This window comes from Erythrolamprus reginae, chromosome 1 (assembly GCF_031021105.1).
Source record: "Erythrolamprus reginae isolate rEryReg1 chromosome 1, rEryReg1.hap1, whole genome shotgun sequence".
NCBI classification, from domain to species: domain Eukaryota; kingdom Metazoa; phylum Chordata; class Lepidosauria; order Squamata; family Dipsadidae; genus Erythrolamprus; species Erythrolamprus reginae.
This window is the reverse complement of record NC_091950.1, coordinates 82793840-82816917: the sequence shown is the minus strand read 5'-3', so window position 1 is coordinate 82816917 and position 23078 is coordinate 82793840. Positions and strand designations below refer to the sequence as shown.

The following is a 23078-nucleotide window of genomic DNA, read 5'->3' as shown; positions in this document are numbered from 1 at the left end:
AAATTGCAATTACTTGACTTTTTCATAAATGTCACAATCTGTCAATTTGATTTCAAGCAAAAACAACTATATCCTAAGGTATAAGATAATTTTATTTTGAAAAAGATATGTACAATATATTTTGAAAAGATTTACACCTTTATAGATGCCAACTAGGGCACATGAGCTCAACGCAATACTTAAAAAGGCAGTGATTGTCCAGTGATTGGGAAATCAGCAGCAACAAAGTGCACATTTTCTTTATATTAACATAACTGGAAACACATATTTTGCCCCATTCATTATCCTGACTTTAATCCTGGCTTATAACTAAAACAGGATTTTGTAGTAATCATCTTTGTAACTGTAGAGAACAAGGATAGGGACTCTGCAAGAAATAAACAGGCAGAAAGTTAAAACAGTCAATTTTGGGAAAAGATGCTATTGCATTTCAGACTTCCACATCAAGAGGCCAAAATAATTTACCTAACAGCTATTGGACAAATTTATCTTTGTTCTATAAAATCTATCCCAACTAAAATCATAGTGCTGTATGGTTCGGGACTTCACACTATAATTCCTCTACTGAATCTTAACAAAGGGATTATTTAATGGCCTTCTAACACTAGAATCTAATGTCAGACTTTGATATTACAGAACTCTTGCAGTGTTTATACCAGGAATGTCAAACTCTCAGCCTGTGGGCCAGATGCATCACAACTCTGAAAAACGTCATAAGAATATGACATGACGGCAACATGACACGGCCAGTTTCACACCCATGGTCTATAATTACCTAAAATCTACAAAATGATCTTCCAGATTCAACATGAGTGTCTTATACTATATTGCTAGTATGCATAGGAATACGTACTTTTTTTCAATTTTGATGGTATAGATTTCATCACAAACTTGTTTAATATATCTTTGCTTCGGCAGTCGAGACATCAATTGTTTCACAGTTGCATAGAAAGCTTGGTCATCAAACTGAGAAGATTGAAAATATTCAAACCAATATCTTAGTCTGAGATAGGGACTGTGAAAAAAGTAATGCTGAGAACATCAGGATGCTTTTATTTTTATTTTTTCAGGGGATGTAAATAAAGATTATAATCTTTGATTTCTTGGAGAAGCAATTTATAAAAATGAGTACATTAAATTTCTTCTCTACTACGAATGAGATTTTGCTTACTATGTATAGTGAATGTTCAACGTTATTTAAGCGTTTTAAAAACTCAAAATTTTAATTAAATTCACCAATAAAGGACAGTAACTTAATTCCCGGGTTTACCTCTAATAATAAGAAGTGTATTATCGTTTCCTTTGGTAGATCAACCTGCAGAAAAATAAAAACTGAATCATTATCATGATATAAACTATGAGATAGAGTTATATTTGTTTCATTTAGTCCATGTTCCATTGGGTTTTGCAGAAGACTAGATCTATAAGAGAAAGAGCTGAGATGGCGCAGTGATTAGAGAGCGGTACTGCAGACTTCTTCAGCTGACTGCTAGCTGCAGTTCGACAGGTCAGATCTCAAGGTTTGACTGGCTCAAGGTTCAACCGGCTCAGCCTTCCATCCTTCCAAGTGGGTAAAATGAGGACCCAAATTGTTGGGGACAATATGCTGACTCTGTAAACTGCTTACAGAGGGCACTATGAAGCAGTATATAAGTCTAAGTGTTATTGCTATAAGGCATCCAAATTTTGGACTCTTTACCAGCAAAAAAATTAGATTAAATATTATACTCAAGCTCTTTTCATTTACTGCAAGAAACATTAAAAATATCAGAAGCCCTGACCTGTAGTCACACAGATTCACTCATCAGATTCTGATGACCAATAAATTAATTCCCAAATCCCAACCAGAACAGAGCTTTAAACTCTAACATTACAGGAGTTCTAAAAAAGGTTTTGGATTCCTTTCAGAATATTCTGGCCCAGTCTTAGTTAAGAAATTAATAGTTAAACTAAGTCCCTGATACTCTCACTCCTTTCCCACACTCAATGCTCCATATGCCCATTGCCATTTGTTCTGGGTAAATTATTAGAGTTATGGAAAGATTCAGAACAAAGAAAGCGATGTCAATGGATTCCATATAAATGGAAATTTATCAACAATGATTCCTGGAAATTACATCTGTCTCCAATGTGGCTTTAAACAGAGAGCTGTATGCAATAATATTTATTTTAATGTTTTATTTATTTACAATAAAAAAGTCAAATGTACCATCTAAAACTATAAAACCCTGATTAAAAACAATTAAACAATCAAGACAACATGCATGCATACCATTCATATGATTTGGCCATGATAGTTGTTAATTCATGGCCCCCAAGTCTGCTGGCAAAGCCAGGTCTTCGTGGCCCTACGGAAGGCCAATAGGGTGGGAGCAGTACGGACATTGGGAGTGGGGAAGTTGATTCCATAGAGCTGGGGCGGCAACAGAGAAGGCCCTTCTCCGCGGCTCTGCCAACCTGAATTGCTTAGTTGACGGGACCTGGAGGAGGCCAACTCTGTGTGATCTTATTGGTCTCTGGGAGGTATGCAGCAAGAGACGGTCCCATAAAGTCTGGCCCTGAGCCATGTAGGGCTTTATAGGTAATAACCAACAACTTGAATTGTGCCCGGAGACTAATAGGAAGTCAGTGCAGCTCGCAGAGCGTAAGTGCTACATGGCTGTACTGAGGAACACCCATGACAGCTTGCACGGCTGCACTCTGGACTATTTGCAGTCTCTGAACACTCTTCAAGGGTAGTCCCATGTAGAGCATGTTGCAATAATCAAGATGGGAGGTGATGAGGGCCTGAGTGACTGTACGTAGAGCCTCCTGGTCCAGATAGAGCCGCATTATATGCTGATTAGTGTACTTTCAAAATGACAATAAAGTTATTCTAAGTTCTAGTTACTGGTTCTTATCGATGTAATTAGATACAACTGGCTTGTAAAAAAAATGAAGCAACTTACTGCTAAAATCTCAACTTCATTCAGCTTCAGAGGGAAATTAGTAAAGCAAGCTTGGAGTTTGGTTTGTACCTGGAAGTCACATTGGATTGAAATAATTAAGTAACCCAGACACACATACAAAGAGAATATTTTTTTTAAATTTCATATTAAACAAGTATACCCATTAACTGGTCTTAATGCAAAAGCAACATGCAGGGATTTATTTTCACATTTACTGAGATAAACAGTGGGATAAGGGGGAGCACTCTCAATTCCATTTTTGAAATCCCTACACTCATACATTTCCATCTTTCCACTTCCTTTTCCAGCATAATGAGGGAAAGCCACACCTGGTCTTTCTCTAGTATATCCTCCTGGAGCGATTAACTTATTCCTGGATTTAACCAAAAAATCTCTTTTGAAATACAGTGTTCCCTCGCTTTTCGCGGGAGATGCGTTCCAAGACCACCCGCGAAAGTCGAATTTCCACGAAGTAGAGATGCAGAAGTAAATACACTATTTTTGGCTAGGAACAATATCACAAGCCTTCCCTTAACTCTTTAAACCCCTAAATTACAATTTCCCATTCCCTTAGCAACCATTTAGATTATTACTCACCATGTTTATTTATTAAAGTTTATTAAAAAAATATTTATTAAAGGCAGACGAAAGTTTGGCAATGACATATGACGTCATCGGGCGGGGAAAACCGGGGTATAGGGGGGGAAACCGCGAAGTATTTTTTAATTAATATTTTTGAAAAACCGTGGTATAGACTTTTCGCAAAGTTTGAACCCGCGAAAATCGAGGGAGCACTGTATAAGCAAAAGGCAGTGTATTTGTCTTCCCCAAAAAGAAAATCAATTCCAGGTTCTCTTCTTTCATCCAATTGTCCCCTGCCCCTCCCAACCTAACTCATGATTCTGTAATCTTCTTCTAACTGAATTAGATAAATTCTTAAAATCAATGAAGCAAATGTGCTAGACAGGAAACTTAACTTGCTCAAGGGAGGAAGAACCATTTGACTAGGAAGGGAAGCAGCTGTTAGAAGGAAACATTAAGAAATGCATCATGTGGCTATGTCATCTAATCTCTCTCCTCCTTCAAATATAAGACTGGAGTTAAATAAAAGTTTTGTAGAGGAAAGTTTTTTGGCTCAGTCTTTGGAATTCCAGATAAAATCTGATTCATAATTCTAAAGTGTCACTAGCAGAACAAAATAATTAAAAACAATGAATTAAAGGGACTAGAATTCTGCTTGCCTATTCACTATTTCTTGCATTTCTTTCTACTTCTATACCATATTTGTGGTATAATTTCAAAGTTACAAGTAATATTGCAATATAATTATTGAGAGAAGAAATAAATCTATAATACCTGAGCTTCATAACGTCGTCTGATACTTGCTGACAACTTTTCTGGAGGAATAATGCACACATTTGGTATTACTACCGTTCCGTGTGATTCAGATAGAGCTGAAATTCAGAATGATTTAGTTATAAGTTCAGAATGATTTAGTTATAAGTTTATTTCTCATAGCTGCACACTAGAACTGAGATTATAAAAAGTTTGTTTGAAAATCTCTATACTCATTCAGATTTTCGATGCTGGACCATACACAAGTATTTTAAAGGTTTAATTAGAAGTGCTGTTGCTGTTGTTGTTGTTGTTGTTGTTGTTATTATTATTATTATTATTATTATTATTATTATTATTATTATTATTATTATTATTCCTTTCAAATTACCCCACAAATCTTGTATTATGAAAGGCCTTATATGAATACTAATCAAAATAAAACTGTTACACATTAATTTATTTCCTTCATTCTATTTAACCACCTTGGAGGAGGATTGCTTTCCCACTTTAATCTCCACTTCTGCTACATAAATAACAAGTTTCTGAAAATATAACACCCTAATCATTACATACCTGAATTACCTGAAAATGATCCTTTTAGATTCTGTGTTGCAACATTATCAGAAATTTCTCTAAAATAAGATTCAAAAATCAAAGTTTGTTATTCAGTACTGTTTTCAAAATAACAGACTAGGACAGAAATTGATATTTTATTAATAATTGACAGCATTTGTACATTTATTTGTAAATTACCAAGAAATATAATAAATAAATAAATATAATAAATAGATTACTTTCAGCATACATTAATTCAGTATCTTTGTGACATTCACAGAACTAGATCCATACGCAATCCTTTGGGGGATGAAGTCATTTTTCAGCATTTTGCAGCCCTCGTACCAAATTGTATCAAAAAACCTCTCAAACTTTCTACTTTACAGAAGTCTGGAACTAATTCCATATATATTATAAATAAATAATCTGAATTCCATCTGATATTTACACGGGGAAGATTTTTGCACACACACACCAAGTCTACCGCCCCAACTTTTATAACATTTCAGTTTAAGACATATTAATATAAAGCCAAATCACTGTATGATGCATTGTTTATCGTCTTTGAGGTGAATCACTACAAAAGCAGTGGTATGGTATTTCATTTTCCTCCTGCAAATAATCTTTAGTCTTCAAATTATAGTACTTGTTGCTACCTGTTATTTCGTTCGTCATAGAATTTGGTCCTCAGTTTCTGGGCCAGATGATCTACTACATCAGACTCCAAGATTCTCTTTTCTGTCTGCCTTTCTCTTTCAAATGATTTTACCTGCAAAATAGCCCCACAAAGTATTTTAGCCTTTATATTGCTAAATCTAAAGAATGAATTATCAGATTTAAAAAATAGATGAGAATGATCAGATTTAGAAAATGGATGAGATGCAAGTAAACGACCCCTTTAAAAAACCACAGCAGCCTTAAGGAATGAATCTAGCACTGACTAGTGAGACAAGTAAGGCCTTTGCAAGATCATCATGGTCGATATCTGCCCCAGTTATATTCATTCAAAACTTTCAAACAGGTTTGAAATCTGGATGAATGACTTTGGACCACTCACTCTTTCTCAGACCAACTTGTCTCAAAGGATTTATGTTGTAGGGGAAATAGGAGGAGGAAGGAGAATTAGATATGATCTCCTTGGGATATTTATAAAAATAAAGGTAGGATAAAATTCTAATTGTAATTGAATTTGTATTGGCAGTTCTGTGTTAGCAAAAACTTCAGAAGAAAAGGATTTAGGAGTAGTGATTTCTGACAGTCTCAAAATGGGTGAACAGTGCAGTCAGGCGGTAGGGAAAGCAAGTAGGATGCTTGGCTGCATAGCTAGAGGTATAACAAGCAGGAAGAGGGAGATTATGATCCCGCTATATAGAGCGCTGGTGAGACCACATTTGGAATACTGTGTTCAGTTCTGGAAACCTCACCTACAAAAAGATATTGACAAAATTGAACGGGTCCAAAGACGGGCTACAAGAATGGTGGAAGGTCTTAAGCATAAAACATATCAGGGAAGACTTAATGAACTCAATCTGTATAGTCTGGAGGACAGAAGGAAAAGGGGGGACATGATCGAAACATTTAAATATGTTAAAGGTCCAGGAGGGAAGTGTTTTTAATAGGAAAGTGAACACAAGAACAAAGGGACACAATCTGAAGTTAGTTGGGGGAAAGATCAAAAGCAACGTGAGAAAATATTATTTTACTGAAAGAGTAGTAGATCCTTGGAACAAACTTCCAGCAGACGTGGTAGATAAATCCACAGTAACTAAATTTAAACATGCCTGGGATAAACATATATCCACCCTAAGATAAAATACAGAAAATATAAGGGCAGACTAGATGGACCATAAGGTCTTTTTCTGCTGTCAGACTTCTATGTTTCTAATAAATAAATGAATGTACTAAGGAGGCATGGCATGATGGCATCATCACATTTACCTTAACATGATTTCCTTCTTTGTCATAAATGAGGGCCACATAGGTGATTCCAGAACATCTGCAATACTCCTGTAATTCTTCCTGGGACTAATACATTTTTTAAAAAAAGGAATAAAATTACTTTACACACTTGTGCGCCCCCTCCTCAAGAAGCCTTCCCTGGACCCAGCCATTCTCAACAACTATCGACCAGTCTCCAACCTTCCCTTTATGGGGAAGGTTGTTGAGAAGGTGGTGGCGCTCCAGCTCCAGCGGTCCTTGGAAGAAGCCGATTATCTAGGTCCTCAGCAGTCAGGATTCAGGCCCGGCTACAGCACGGAAACTGCTTTGGTCGCGCTGATGGATGATCTCTGGCGGGCCCGGGACAGGGGTTTATCCTCTGTCCTGGTGCTTCTTGACCTCTCAGCGGCTTTCGATACCATCGACCATGGTATCCTTCTGCACCGGCTGGAGGGGTTGGGAGTGGGAGGCACTGTCCTTCAGTGGTTCTCTTCCTACCTCTCTGGCCGGTCGCAGTCGGTGTTAGTGGGGGGTCAGAGGTCGACCTCTAGGTTACTCCCTTGTGGGGTGCCTCAGGGGTCGGTCCTCTCCCCCCTACTATTTAATATCTACATGAAACCGCTGGGTGAGATCATCCAAGGGCATGGGGTAAGGTATCATCAGTATGCAGATGATACCCAGCTTTACATCTCCACCCCTTCTCCAGTCGGCGAAGCAGTGGAAGTGATGTGCCGGTGCTTGGAGGCTGTTGGGGTCTGGATGGGTGTCAACAGACTCAAACTCAACCCGGATAAGACGGAGTGGCTGTGGGTTTTGCCTCCCAAGGACAATTCCATCTGTCCATCCATCACCCTGGGGGGGGAGTCACTAACCCCCTCAGAGAGGGTCCGCAACTTGGGCGTCCTCCTCGATCCACAGCTCACATTAGAGAAACATCTTTCAGCTGTGGCGAGGGGGGCGTTTGCCCAGGTTCGTCTGGTGCACCAGTTGCGGCCCTATTTGGACCGGGAGTCACTGCTCACAGTCACTCATGCCCTCATCACCTCGAGGCTCGACTACTGTAACGCTCTCTACATGGGGCTACCTTTGAAAAGTGTTCGGAAACTTCAGATCGTGCAGAATGCAGCTGCGAGAGCTATCATGGGCTTTCCTAAATTTGCCCATGTCACACCAACACTCCGCAGTCTGCATTGGTTGCCGATCAGTTTCCGGTCACAATTCAAAGTGTTGGTTATGACCTATAAAGCCCTTCATGGCACCGGACCAGAATATCTCCGGGACCGCCTTCTGCCGCACGAATCCCAGCGACCAGTTAGGTCCCACAGAGTTGGCCTTCTCCGGGTCCCGTCAACTAAACAATGTCGTTTGGCGGGACCCAGGGGAAGAGCCTTCTCTGTGGCGGCCCCGACCCTTTGGAATCAACTCCCCCCAGATATCAGAGTTGCCCCCACCCTCCTAGCCTTTCGTAAGCTCCTTAAAACCCACCTCTGTCGTCAGGCATGGGGGAATTGACATGTTCCTTCCCCTAGGCTTATAAAATTTGTGTATGGTATGCTAGTGTGTATGATTGGTTTTTAACTTGTGGTGTTCTTAAAATTAATTTAATATTGGATTTGTCTTGTATTGCTGTTGCTGTGAGCCGCCCCGAGTCTGCGGAGAGGGGCGGCATACAAATCTGATTAAAGTAAAGTAAAGTAAAAGTAAAGACATTTGAATAGTATTTGTCAACTGAACAGAAAAAGATTCATATCTCTTTCTATTTAATAGCTCCCTTGAGGCCAATCATTATGTTATAGACTGACCTATCTTTTAACTATTTTATCTAAATTTGTATACTGAAATCTTAAAAATAAAAAGGAATTCCAAATATTAAATACGTACAGTAATATAAATATCAGTATAACATGTTAAAATATTTAAACTGACCCATTATAAAACAGAGCAATGAAAAAAAAAATTTTGTACGATTGATATGGAATTAATACCATGGAAAAGGAAAGATTAAAAATGATAATTTATCTAATAGTAAAAGTCTTTCAACACTCATACAAGAAACACCAATACACTGTTTTAATTTCAATGTGACAGATATATGGATTCTATTCTAAAACAAAAAAAAATGTTAAAAAATGCAGATCTTTATTCAGTAGATTCTTTTAGCCCATCCAGTTTCTTTAATAATTAATATTTATGGAAAGCTACTTTATAATGTCAAAATACACGAACCGTTTCTTTTGCTCCAATGCACCACAGAGCAACAGGAGGTTCTAACTGCGAAACGTACGGTGTTGTGCAATGCTCTCTTAAAACCTTTTACTCTATAGTAGAGATATCAAACTCTAAAGCAGGGACGTCTTTGAGGGCCACATTAGGGTTGTGTTTGACCTCTGGAGTGCCTGTGGTGGCCTACGTGCTCTGCCAGTGAAAACGGGCTCTCAATCTCTGTTTTCGTCTGGGACGGAAAAACGGAGCTCGGGAGACCCGTGTGTAGATTTATTTTATTTTATTTATTTATTTATTTGATTTGATTTTTATGCCCCCCTTCTCCTTAGACTCAGGGCAGCTTACAACATGTAAGCAATAGCACTTTTTAACAGAGCCAGCATATTGCCCCCACAATCCGGGTCCTCATTTGACCCACCTTGGAAGGATGGAAGACTGAGTCAACCTTGAGCCGGTGATGAGATTTGAACTGCTGACCTACAGATCTACAGTCAGCTTTAGTGGCCTGCAGCACTCTACCTGCTGGCCCTCAGATCTGGCCCTCAGGCCGTGAGTTTGGCACTCTTGATCTAGAGCAGTGGTTCTCAACCTGGGGGTCAGGACCTCTTTGAGGGTCGAACAACTGTTTCACAAGGGTCACCTAAGACCATGGGAAAAGACAAATTTCCCATGGTGTAAGGAACTAAAACTTCTATTCTGGCACCTTGGAACATATTTTTACAAACCGGCCAATCAGGTGTTTACAGTGGGAGTGTCTCTCTGACCTTCCTGCCAATCAGCTTAAAGCTCTGTTGGTAGAATTGGTGCTAGGCTTATGGTTAGGAGGTCGCCACAACATGAGGAACTGTATTAAGGGGTCGCGGCATTAGAAGGGTTGAGAACCACTGCTCTAGAGCAAGTATTCAGAGCTGTGGTAAGCCGGTAGGTTTGCCATACTTTAAAAAAAAAAACTTACAAAATTCCCAACACCTTGTAATAATAGACCAATCTGTGGTTGTGGTTTTCAAAGGCACAAGTGAATTTCCTGGTAGTTGACATTTTTTTTCCTTTAATGATAACCCTAAATTTTCTTTAACTTAGCTTCCCTTACTGTTCTATTCCTGATGTGCTTGGAGAAAGGAATGCAGAAGCCCAGAAACAACAATAATTAACATATGTAATAAATAACAACTTACCTGGGACCAGTCATACATAATTTCAGCTGCAATTCCTGCAGCCCAGAGCTTCTGAACAACATTTATGGCTCTTTCCATTGACTTCTGGCCAACACTAACAACTAACAAATCACAAGAGCTCACGGTAAACTGGAAGAAAAGAGAAATAGAAACCAGAATGTTACTTAATTGGATGGATTGTTCTGAAATCACTTAAACTGGAAAGCCAGGCAATGTTATTCTAAGGTTAAGATATTCTTGGTCACTTAATATGATTCATATTACAATTATAATGTTTTTGGGGATACCCTCCTCCCCAAAAACAGTATCTTGGCTCTTCTGCAGAGATATATTCAGTATTTTGAAATTATCATCGGGGTGTCTAAGGGGAAAGCATTCTGAAATTCCCTGATATTTTCCTGACATTTCCCTGTAACTTGCGATCTAGTTAAGGTGCAGTCACAGATGATGCTATACCAAACGGCTAAGCCATGGAGAAATATTGGTAGCTGAGGAAGCAAGTTGTTGCCACAGTTATGCTCATTTTTCCTTGACTCTGCCATGCAGTGTGATCCGGTTTTTTTTACATGAATTCCCCCTGACTTTTAAACATATTAATACACTTTGTTTTCTCCCCTGATTTATTCTGTTTTTTTTCACGAATTCCTTGATATTCCCTGATATTTCCTGAATCGCCGATTCCCCTGATAATTCTGATTTCTCTGTTTTCCAGGTTTGCTGGACACTCTTTACCATATTCTGCATTGTCCTCTTTTATTTGTAATTGCAATTAGATACATAGAAACATAGAAGACTGGCAGCAGAAAAAGACCTCATGGTCCATCTAGTCTGCCCTTATACTATTTCCTGTATTTTATCTTACAATGGATATATGTTTATCCCAGGCATGTTTAAATTCAGTTACTGTGGATTTACCAACCACGTCTGCTGGAAGTTTGTTCCAAGGATCTACTACTCTTACAGTGAAATAATATTTTCTCATGTTGCTTTTGATCTTTCCCCCAACTAACTTCAGATTGTGTCCCCTTGTTCTTGTGTTCACTTTCCTGTTAAAAACACTTCCCTCCTGGACCTTATTTAACCCTTTAATATATTTAAATGTTTCGATCATGTCCCCCCCCTTTTCCTTCTGTCCTCCAGACTATACAGATTGAGGTCATTAAGTCTTTCCTGATACGTTTTATGCTTAAGACCTTCCACCATTCTTGTAGCCCATCTTTGGACCCGTTCAATTTTGTCAATATCTTTTTGTAGGTGAGGTCTCCAGAACTGAACAGATACAATTAGATACAGACCTACAATTAAGTAATGGAAGTGGTAATGTCAATCTGAATCTGTGTTATCTCATTTCATTGCTTGGATTGCTTGAGAAAGATCTATATTTCCTACCCTTTATGGAGTCTACCTGAAATATGCAAAGTAGAAAGACAAACATACTGGCTCTTCCATATTCAAAACTGTGGAACTTATTCTGTCCACAGCTATGCTGACTCCAACAGCTGAAGGAACCAGACCAACTGCATCTGGGCCTCTGAATTGTGAAATCTGCAGAAACCAGAGAAAGAAATACTCTAGAAAATGATCAGAGTCTTTTCTTATACCTAATAGGACAAATTTGTAACACTTACCATATGATCATATCTACCTCCAGCAGCAAGAATGTCAGTAACTGTTCTTTGTCTCTTTTTAATGTATGCAATAAACTGAAATATAATTCCACTGTGCTGCTGTATTTTATAAACCAAGCCCAAATTAATGGATATCTGCAAGATAAAATATCATTTCACCATTTTAATCACACCTCTGAAGGTGGCCAAGCATCAAGCTACATTTGAGCGTCCTGATAGTCAATTTCCTGAAATTCCTAGAGGGAGCTAAACTTATTTTTTGGGATACACCATTTGTTTTTCTGCAGTTTCAGGCACCAATGCTGAGGTTGTGGCTATCATCTTGACTTTTTTGACTGGCCCACCCCATGAGGTAAACAAGTAACATCTCCTTTGTAATGATATATTTACTGACCCTTAAACAGAATCAAATAATGTAGTTAAATCTGGAACTTGCTTACTTTTTGTAACATAGAAACATAGAAGTCTGACGGCAGAAAAAGACCACATGGTCCATCTAGTCTGCCCTTATACTATTTTATGTATGTTATCTTAGGGTGGATATATGTTTATCCCAGGCATGTTTAAATTCAGTTACTGTGGATTTACCTACCACGTCTGCTGGAAGTTTGTTCCAAGGATCTACTACTCTTTCAGTAAAATAATATTTTCTCATGTTGCTTTTGATCTTTCCCCCAACTAACTTCAGATTGTGTCCCCTTGTTCTTGTGTTCACTTTCCTATTAAAAACACTTCCCTCCTGGACCTTATTTAACCCTTTAACATATTTAAATGTTTCGATCATGTCCCCTCCTTTTCCTTCTGTCCTCCAGACTATACAGATTGAGTTCATTAAGTCTTTCCTGATAGGTTTTATGCTTAAGACCTTCCACCATTCTTGTAGCCCTTCTTTGGACCTGTTCAATTTTGTCAATATCTTTTTGTAGGTGAGGTATCCAGAACTGAACACAGTATTCCAAATGTGGTCTCACCAGCACTCTATATAGCGGGATCATAATCTCCCTCTTCCTGCTTGTTATACCTCTAGCTATGTAGCCAAGCATCCTACTTGCTTTCCCTACTGCCTGACTGCACTGTTCACCCATTTTGAGACTGTCAGAAATCACTACCCCTAAATCCTTCTCTTCTGAAGTTTTTGCTAACACAGAACTGCCAATACAATACTCAGATTGAGGATTCCTTTTCCCCAAGTGCATTATTTTACATTTGGAAACATTAAACTGCAGTTTCCATTGCTTTGACCATTTATCTAGTAAAGGTAAATCATTTACCATATTACAGATGCCTCCAGGAATATCATGATGCTGCTTACTTTAAACTTCCAAACTTACACTATGTAAAATTTTATACCAGGTCCCTCTTTCACTATGTTGTCTGAATATTCTTTATAGAGTTGACTGACCTAAAGCCCTGAAAGAAATACTAATGATACAATCCACTTTGTTTACAAACCTGGATTTTAATGCCAAGTTTTTTTAACAGACCCACTGTTTCCTCCAGGTCTTTCATGCCAAGTTTCACTAACGAAGCAACTCCTGTCTTTTGCTTCATCATGGTATTCAACAACGGGGTTAGATCTTGCAGCTCCCCTTTTTCTTCAATAAATCTGTAAAGTCGAAGAAGCTGAAAAGACACATAAATATGAGCAGCTGCATGCTGCAGGTGTTGATGCCTTCAACAAAGACAGAACTTCTAATATAACTACCTTCACTGGAAATGGTGGGATATTTCAGAGATGTACTTGTGCTTTGAAAGTAGTCCAGGCTGAATTGTATAACACAGTCGATCATCAGCGTAGGAAATCTTGTATCATATCATAAGCTATTTTATGACAATTTTAATGTTTACAATTATAAAATATTTCACAAAACTCACTGAATTTGAATTCCATGGGAGACGTGGATCCCAGATTTTGGACACATTCTGTAAGTTAACTCATTAGGGGTACTTGGTTTAAAAATTGTTACCCTATTATGCACCATTTTGCCCTGTTAAATATTACGGTAACGAGTGTTTTAGTAATGTATGGACTAATCAAAGAAAGATTGCAATGGAAATGGAACATAAACAATGTATAAATGAAACAATAAAATTAAATTTAAAATTACTTACATTGTTTGATGAAAGGGAAATATTGCAGAACTTGGCCTCTACTTCTCTTTTAGTTAGCTTTTCAGTCTGCAGTAACACAAATAATTGCAACAGGTTAATATATATTTCCTTATTTGTGATTTTTAAAAAAATCCTGCAGATGTTAAAAGTGGTTTCCATTCTAACACCTACCTGTTCACCAATTGCAGGCTAATCATTAGCAAAATTATAAGTAAGTATGGTTAACACCACTAATTACCATAAATTTCATTTCATGTAAGATCTCCCAAGCAGTGGACATATCAAGATCTAGGAATCCCAAGAACAGTACCCCCTACAGGGCCAAACACAGTTCTGGGTGCATCCTTCTACTTCTGGTTCTTTTATTCCGCCTATATCCTTAATCATCTCTATTAAACTTTGTGGCATCAAATCCACCTTAAGAGATGGTTGGGCTGACATTCCTTCCATCACTTTCCTTTAACTCTTAAAAATTTTGTAAGCTACAGAACAAAGAAGTCACATGCAATATTTCCATTTCCCCTGTAGCAAAGAAAAAGGTAAACAGAGGACCTCTACTCTCTTTTAAAACCCTACAACACAAGCATCCAAAATATGGAATTGAATCCCTAGTCATTGATGAGTTTAGCAGCACCATAGCTTTTTATTTATTTGTTTGTTTGTTTGTTTGTTTTGTCCAATACACAATACATATAGAAGAGAATATATATAAAGAAAAATATAAAATAGAGAAGATATATGAAAGGAAGAAAATATATATGATGTATGAGATAAAGGAAAGACAATTGGACAGGGGACGAAAGGCACACTAGTACACTTATGTACGCCCCTTACTGACCTCTTAGGAACCTGGAGAGGTCAATTGTGGATAGTCTAAGGGAAAAATGTTGGGGGTTAGGGGTTGACACTATTGAGTCTGGTAATGAGTTCCACGCTTTGACAGTTTGATTGTTAAAGTCATATTTTTTACAGTCAAGTTTGTAGCGGTTACTATTAAGTTTGAATCTGTTGCGTGCTCTTTTGTTGTTGCGGTTGAAGCTGAAGTAGTCATTGACAGGTAGGACGTTGCAGCATATGATCTTGTGGGCAATACTTAAATCGTGTTTTAGGCGTCGTAGTTCTAAGCTTTCTAGACCCAGGATTGTTAGTCTATTTTCGCAGGGTATTCTGTTTCGAGTGGAAGAGTGAAGAGCTCTTCTGGTGAAATATTAGTAGGCTCATGACAAGTAGAATGACTGCAGCATTGCCTAATTGCAATTGAAATATATACTAATGAACAGTTAGTCTTCCTCTTCTGTTTAAACATCCTTCGTTGACAGAGGTACCCTGACAGCCCATCCTGTAATCCACAACATAAAAGTGCAATTCCAGAACAACATAATGCCTTACCACAGCATCGTAAAGGATTGTGTAAACTTGATTGAGTTTATCTTCAGGGATCCCACAATGCAGAAGGATTGCTTTCAGCAAGGCAGTATGATTTAAGTAGATACTATAGTTTCTTTCCTAACAAACACAAGTGATTTTCAGTCACATTTCCATCATCATCATCATCATCATCATCACCGTCGTCGTCATCATCATTATTATTATTATTATTATTTATTAGATTTGTATGCCACCCCTCTCCGAGGACTTGGAGCAGCTCACAACAAATTACTTTTTCATGACAACCAAACTTAAATTTCAGTATCCAATATTTCTTCTCCTATTCCACCCCTTTTGTGTTATATCGCTACTGAGACTTCCTACACCGAGAGAATCTTACTTGACAATGAAGTTAATTCTTAAATGAAGAATCTGAAGACCCATGAACCCACAGAGGCTCTTTTCAACAATATTCTGGGATAACATAAAGCTTCTGAATTGGATTTGATTAATGTATAATATTTAATTAAATTTAACTGAATTTCATTAGTGAATTAGATTTAATCCAATTGTACGGGATTTTATTGATGAAAAATATCTTTAGTTATGGCCGGATAAGAGTTATTAAGACAAGCATATAATTATTCCCACCTCCGAGCCTATATCTTTTGGAAAGATCTTTTGGAAAAATTGTTATAAGTCAACAATAAATCACTACTTTTTGGAGTAATATTTTATAATATTGAATTATAGCAAAATTGGAACCTTTATTATACAATGATAGCACTCACTTTTTTACTATTCACATCAATATATTTTCTGTTTTTCCCCCTTTTTTTGTTTTATTGTTTAATTGTTTTATTTTTGTTTAAACTTCCTTATTATTTCTTCATTTTTTTATACTTGCGAGCCACCTACAGTAGCCCTATGGTGAGACAGGTGGCAAATAAATTTAATAATAATGATGTTGATTTGTTTGCATCTGCTCAAAATAGGGACAGAGAAGGAACCAAGTCATATATCTACTAATCTTCTTAGCAAGTAGGAGTTAAATCCAGGATTATCACACCTAGCAAGTGAAGAAAATATTCCCACCTCTGGCCCCTACTTAATTTAATTTAATTTATTAAATTTGTATGCCGCCCCACTCCGTGGATTTGGAAAAATCATGACAGAAAAATACCTACTTGCAACACAGGAAATTCCTGGATTATTTCAGAGATTGTGTAGATTGTTTCTGCAATAGGTAAAAAACTATTTCCAGCAGGTGTGATGATATCAAATGCACATTCTAAGAGTTCTCTTGGATGGCAACGATCTAGTTTCCGAGGCCTAAAAACTCGCTCAATGCAGTATCTAGAGAGGTAAAATGTTTGCAGTTGAAACACCTGAAACCATCAATCAATCATTAATTAATCTAGCCAGTTTTATCTACTCTAATTAGCCATAATTTCCCAAAGCATATTTCACAATTTTTAGACATGTTAAGCTAGGCTCCCACAATTCCCCTATATTTGGGGATATGATTTAATTATCAAACTTTGGCTACAAATTTATGCAGCTTGTGGCTTTCAACAATTCTGGATGGTTTACAAAAATATCAATTAAAAAAAAGAAGGTAAAATGAAAGATTGAGAGAAAGGGTGAGTATGAAGCAAAGATTCTCACTCTCCTTTGCAAAAAACCTAAGTAAAAAAGCAGGTCCTTCTAAACAACAACTAGGCTGGGAAGGTGAAAAACAGTCCCAGTTCATTTCTGAACTTTCGGTAGGCCCATTGGATCCATTTTTTGCCATCCCCAGACTCTGGAGGCTTTCCTGAAGCCTGGGGAGGGTGAAAAATGGCCCAAGTATAATATATACTAATATATAATCAATCTATCTTTGTCCAGTTTTGAAAACAATAAAAATATACGTGGGAGATTTCCCTTACCTTTTCAAGTTTGTTATATTATTTCTAGCTACAAATCTTGCAAATGGAATCTGAAAAGAGGTATAAAAGCAGGTTATAAACTGAAAAAAGCAGTATAAAGCAAAATATAATTTTCATGGTTATCAGTAGCAATTTTCAAGTGAAAATATAGTGTATAACATACAGAAACCAAGACGTTCTACTCTGCATGTAAACTTATCTTTCTATCAAACACGGAATTACACTGACATTTCTTTTCTTCCTTGTGTGCGCTCTTTAAGTCAGTTTCTAATCCACAATAATTGATTTGGTCATACTGCTTGAGTACAGACGCTGTACTCTAAGAAAACTGGGGGCCATCAGACTAGGGAAGGCTGGTCCACGATCCTTGAAGATGATATTCATACTCACTCTGAGATCATAAGGAAGCATCACCAGCATTCCACTGTGGTCCATCAAATATGAAGCTTCATTGTGCTCATACAGTTTTCTATTCCTAGGCATCAGCAAGGGAGTATGCATCTTGACAGCTCCTGTGCAAAAATGGTAATAATTATTACTGATATACTGTAATTCCATAAAAATAATTAATTTTTAAAAATAAATTGTTTCAGAAACCTATTCACCTAACATTCTTATTCTCACTTTTCAAATAATGTATGAGTTTGCGATTTGTTTCAAGTAGAGACATTTGAACTTTTGTGCATATTTTTTTGTTCAGTTTTTATCTGACAACTGAAAACTCCACTTAGTAGTCACATACTGTAAATATAATATTGAATATGCTGACATTAATTCAAGAACAAGATATGGAGGGTACAGAAGTACAGTATCTATTTCTGCTGACAGAATAATAATGCTGCATGCTTCTCTTATCAAAATATTACAATGTAATTCAAGAATATTCTATATAAGCATACGTACCATGTCTTTTAAAAATTCGGCTAATAGTTTCACACACATGTTGTTGAATCTTGGTTGACCAAACTGAAAAGCTGCCCTAAAATTAACAGTGATCAGAGGTAAACAATGCATTTTCCCCCTCAGTTTGAAAAATACAGAGTGCGTCTAAACCAGTGATTTTCAACCTTTTTTGAGCCGCGGCACATTTTTTACATTTACGAAACCCTGGGGCACATTGAGCGGGGGGGGGGGGGGGGAGGCTGCTAAAAAAAGTTTGGACAAAAAAATTCTCTCTCTCTCTCTTCCCCCCCTTCGCTCTATTTCTTTCTCCCTCCCTCTTTCTCTCCCTTCCTTCCTCTTTCTTTCTCTCTCTCTCCATCCCTCTTTCTTTCTCTTCCTTCCTCTCTTTTTTGCTCTCTCTCTCTCCCTCCCTCCCTCTATGTCTTTCTCTCTCTCTCCTTCCCTCCGTCTCTTGCTTTCTTTGTCTCTCTTTCTCTCTCTCTTTCTTTCTCTTGTTCTTTCTCTCTCGCTTGCTTTCTTTCTCTCTCTTGTTCTCTTTCTCTCTCTCTCTCTCGCTCTTTATCTCTCTTGCTTTCTTTCTCTCTCTTGCTTTCTCTCTCTCTCTTGCTTTCTCTCTCTCTTGCTTTCTTTCTCTCTGAGCTTCGCGGCACACCTGACCATGTCTCGCGGCACACTAGTGTACCGCGGCACACTGGTTGAAAAACACTGGTCTAAACTATGAGCAGCAGATTTATACTTATTCAGCTTAACATACGGTAATCTAGCAAAGATATTTTGAGTAAATATTTGCAGTTTCAAATTATCAAATGTGTTTTCTATTACCAAAAGGGAATATTGAGTAATGTTTATTTGTTATTTTCATTAGCCTTTGAGAGTTTATATGCTTGAAATCTGGTTCTAATGTCTGCAATTTACTCCCACATTCCGCCTCAGCTCACAATTTAATACAGATGACTTTGAAAACTGTGCCTGACTAGGCACTTCAATAGTTGTATTTTATTTGCACATGTTAACCTGTGTTTGTTCTGGTCTGCAGGAAATAGATCCTAGGATTTTTTTAAAAAAACGTTTTTGTTTTTTTGTTTTTAATATGAAACATGTTTCTGTGATGGATGTGTGCCATGTTTTGATGTTTTTTTAAAAAAACTATTACCTATAATAATGGGCAATGTAATGTGTAAATATACCTCAGAAATTCTTCCTTGAAAGAATTCAGATTGAAAAGGGCAGCATACAAATCTAATAAATTAAGCAATAATAGATGAAATTGGCCACAACTCTGTCAATCTTCTGTAAGGCTTAAAAACCTGATTTGTCGCTAGGCGTAAGGTGGACTGAGCATTGTTTATTTTAATTGTTGTGGGTGGGTCTGTTTTTATTCTGGCTATTGTTGTATGTTTTTTTTTTTATATTTTTAATATGGTTAGTCATTTAACATGGTTAGAGTCATGTCAAACTATTTACTAAGTCTGTACTACTATTACCACTATTTTTTTTCATCATTCCTATCACCCATCTCCTCCCACTTATGACTGTAACTTGTTGCTTGTATCCTTAAGATATTTATTAATATTGTTTCCTGATTGCTTATTTGACCCCTACGACAATCATTAAGTGTTGTACCTCATGATTCTTGACAAATGTATATTTTCTTTTATGTACACTGAGAGCATATGCACCAAAGACAAATTCCTTGTGTGTCCAATCACAATAAAGAATTCTATTCTATTCTAATTTGGGATGGGCAGCCCTATAAATTCATTAATAAAACAAAATTATTATTACGGCTTCAAAAGTAAATATCACTACCAATGAAAAGAGTTTATAAGACATTAATGGGAAGCCACAGAGCAGCAACCAAAACAACCACTAACACCTTCTTCCCCTGCCAATTTTCATACTTTGTGTATGAAAGTACTACATTGGAAGCATTAGAAGTAGTCAAAGCAATATTTCCCAACGCTTTTCATTTTTCTTCCCCATTAGTTCCACCCTTTTTCCTCTTCTGTTTGTTTTTTCTTGTTCTATTATTATTTTAAAAGCAATATAATAAAGATTCCAAGTGTATCTAACTTGCTGTTTCTTTTCAATGCAGACTTAAGAACACACCTTGAGGATATCACTGTCATAGGTATAATCTATTGCGGGAGAAATGCGCTGGGAGAATATTTGGCCCATCATGGTCCGGTATGCTTTTCCATCCACATTTGCTAAAGTATGATGAAGGACTTCATGAAGTTCAGACTCTTCCAGCTGGGGAGGTGGAAGATGTTCACTTTTTAAGAGCTCCATAGCACTTGGCCGTTTTGAAGGATCGTGATTCAACAGCCAAGCAATCACCAGTTTCTAGAAAGCCAAAATATACAGTGACATTTTACATTTATAAATCAAGGAGTTTTCTCTCTACTATTTTTAGATACAGTATGTCTTCCTGGTTACACACAATCAATATACAGTGATCCCTCGATTTTCGCGATCTCAAGCTTCGCGAAACGCTATATCGCGATTTTTCCACCCGATGACGTCACTCCTTTCCTTTCTCATCTTTCTTTCTCTCTCTCTTTCTCTATCTTGCTTCTTACTCTCTCACACTCTCTTCCTCCCTCTCTCATCTCTTTCTTTCCTTCTCTCTCTTTCTCTATCTCTCCCCCTCTTGCTCTCGAGCGGCAAGCGAGCAGCCGGGCGGGCGGGTGAACGGGCAAGCGGCAAGCGAGCGGCTGGGTGGGCGGGTGACGGGCAAGCGGCAAGCGAGCAGCCGGGCGGGCGGGTGAACGGGCAAGCGGCAAGCGAGCGGGCCGGGCGGGTGACGGGCAAGCGGCAAGCGATCTTGGGGTTTCCCCTTTGCCTGGGCGGCGGGAAGACCCAGGGAAGGTTCCTTCGGCCGCCCAGCAGCTGATCTGCTCCGCAGCGCGGCAGCAGCGAGGAGCCGAAGATGGGGTTTCCCCTTTGCCTGGGCAACGGGGAAACCCCATCTTCAGCTCCTCGCTGCTGCCGCGCTGCGGAGCAGATCAGCTGCTGGGCGGCCGAAGGAATCTTCCCTGGGTGCCGCCCGCCGCCCACGCAAACTCCACCATCTGCGCATGTGCGGCCATGAAAAAAAGGGCGCGCATGCGCAGATGGTGTTTTTACTTCCGCAACCCTACATCGTGAAAAATCGATTATCGCGAGGGGTCTTGGAACGGAACCCTCGCGATACTCGAGGGATCACTGTACAGTGGTACCTCGACATTCGAGTCTAATTCGTTCCAGACCCGAGCTCGTATGTCGATCAACTCTCATTTTGAACGAATGCCTTTAGACTTTGTTTTTCACGCCGAGATAACTGGAAGCATGGAATTCTTGCGCCACCTAGTGGAAGCTCGGCTCGTATCCCGAATTTGAGCTCGGGTGTCGAACAGAAATTTTGCTTGCGTCTTGGCTCGTAACTTGGAATACCCGCATGTGGAGCAGCTCGTATCTAGAGGTACTACTGTATATCATATTTGCAGCTAATGTCAGAAAATACAGAAATATTGAATAATCTTTCAGCCATACTAATAAAATCTGTAAAACTGTATTGTGAAGCCAGTGCAGAAGTTGGTGATAAATCAACGGCTTGCCACACTATCTGTAGATGTCCTGATGTTTATGGGAACTTGGGAAGAGTTATTTCATGAGGGGGCAGATGCAGCCACAAAGCATTCTTTTGAGAAGTTCAAGGCCATCATATGTCCACCACCTGGGTGGAATCATTTTCAAATTTAACTAGAAAACAGACCAGAATTAATTTCAATGGAAGAAAGAGATACTATCCAGAGTTTCTCTGGAAATGAGATAACCAATCTCTAAATTTGATAAACAAATAAATTAAATTGTTAACACACAATTACTTTTTTTAAAAAAAGTGAATACCTGTTTTGCATTGTTCACTTCATCAAAGTCTTCTGGAAATTCAATAGATGGCTGAAAAACAAAACACGTTAGAATAATGTGATCATCTTAAAAGTTATGCGTACCAAAATGAAAATATCTTTGCCATTTATAATTATGTAGAGTAGCCTTTCCCAACCTAATAACTTTCGGGAAGGTTAGATGTCAATTTTTTTAGATCCAAGATAGCAGATCCAATGGTCATACTCGCTAGGCATTATGAAAACTGAAATCCATCGTACCTAGAGGGTACCAAATTATGTAAATATATGAGATACAGACTAGTAACTAAGCCAGTTTCTCATCTGTCTTTCTACTGTGCCCTACAATACTTAATACAAGCAATTGTACAGCGTAAATCCTGTATCTTTTTATACTGTTACAGAGTTAATGCAAAGTAGAGGTAAGCAAAGTATTTGAAGGAAAGAAATATTTCATAAAATACATTCAGTAGAGACAAAGCATCTGCCTTCAAAGTACTAAAGCAGCCACCTCTTTCAGAAGGTTCAAGTCCAGCGTACTACATATATTAGCTCATAGCTTATTTCTCTGGAGTCTCTCTTTGTTTCTCCTTTGTCTGTGGCTACTCACTGTTAATGCTACTCATTGTTAGTTAGCTCTGTAATGTTTCTACATTCTCTCTGCAATCTCTCTGTATTTCAGTTATGTATTATAGCTAAAATGTTTTAGGCTTGATATCATTGTTTACTGATTATGACAACTGGTAAGAAAGACTTTGTATCTGATAACATTTGGGTTGTTATTCTGACTATTATGTGAATGATTTTGGACTGTTTATCTGAACATGCTATTTCTCAAAGTAAACTTTAATTCAAGTTAATGTGTGTGGCTGATTAATTATTCACAACTGATGTCAATTAAAATGTTTCTGTGTGTGCCCAACCTTGATAAAACAAAGAATACTTTGTGCATACATTAACAATATGTATGTATGTATGTACAGTATGTATATATGTGTGTCACATATATATAAATGTAAAATTGTAAAAATGTGATACACACACGCACACACAATTTATTGTTAGTAAC

General features: G+C 37.9%; 1 protein-coding gene across 1 annotated transcript in view; it reads right to left on the bottom strand.

Annotated features, from left to right (window-relative positions):
- Positions 1–74: 74 nt before the first annotated feature.
- The window catches only part of EIF2AK4 (eukaryotic translation initiation factor 2 alpha kinase 4), a 63329-nt gene continuing 40325 nt past the window's right edge, over positions 75–23078 (bottom strand). The window contains exons 20-39 of the mRNA XM_070756632.1: positions 22011–22061; positions 20229–20465; positions 18120–18195; positions 17607–17728; positions 17217–17266; positions 16473–16641; positions 15307–15423; positions 13918–13983; positions 13258–13428; positions 11806–11940; positions 11615–11722; positions 10178–10306; positions 6780–6866; positions 5498–5610; positions 4860–4918; positions 4305–4402; positions 2949–3017; positions 1271–1315; positions 854–966; positions 75–367 (exon numbers count right to left, since the gene is read on the bottom strand). Coding sequence (XP_070612733.1) covers positions 310–367; positions 854–966; positions 1271–1315; positions 2949–3017; positions 4305–4402; positions 4860–4918; positions 5498–5610; positions 6780–6866; positions 10178–10306; positions 11615–11722; positions 11806–11940; positions 13258–13428; positions 13918–13983; positions 15307–15423; positions 16473–16641; positions 17217–17266; positions 17607–17728; positions 18120–18195; positions 20229–20465; positions 22011–22061 — 2073 coding nt within the window. The 3' untranslated portion in view covers positions 75–309. The remainder of the gene's footprint in view (positions 368–853; positions 967–1270; positions 1316–2948; positions 3018–4304; positions 4403–4859; positions 4919–5497; positions 5611–6779; positions 6867–10177; positions 10307–11614; positions 11723–11805; positions 11941–13257; positions 13429–13917; positions 13984–15306; positions 15424–16472; positions 16642–17216; positions 17267–17606; positions 17729–18119; positions 18196–20228; positions 20466–22010; positions 22062–23078) is intronic.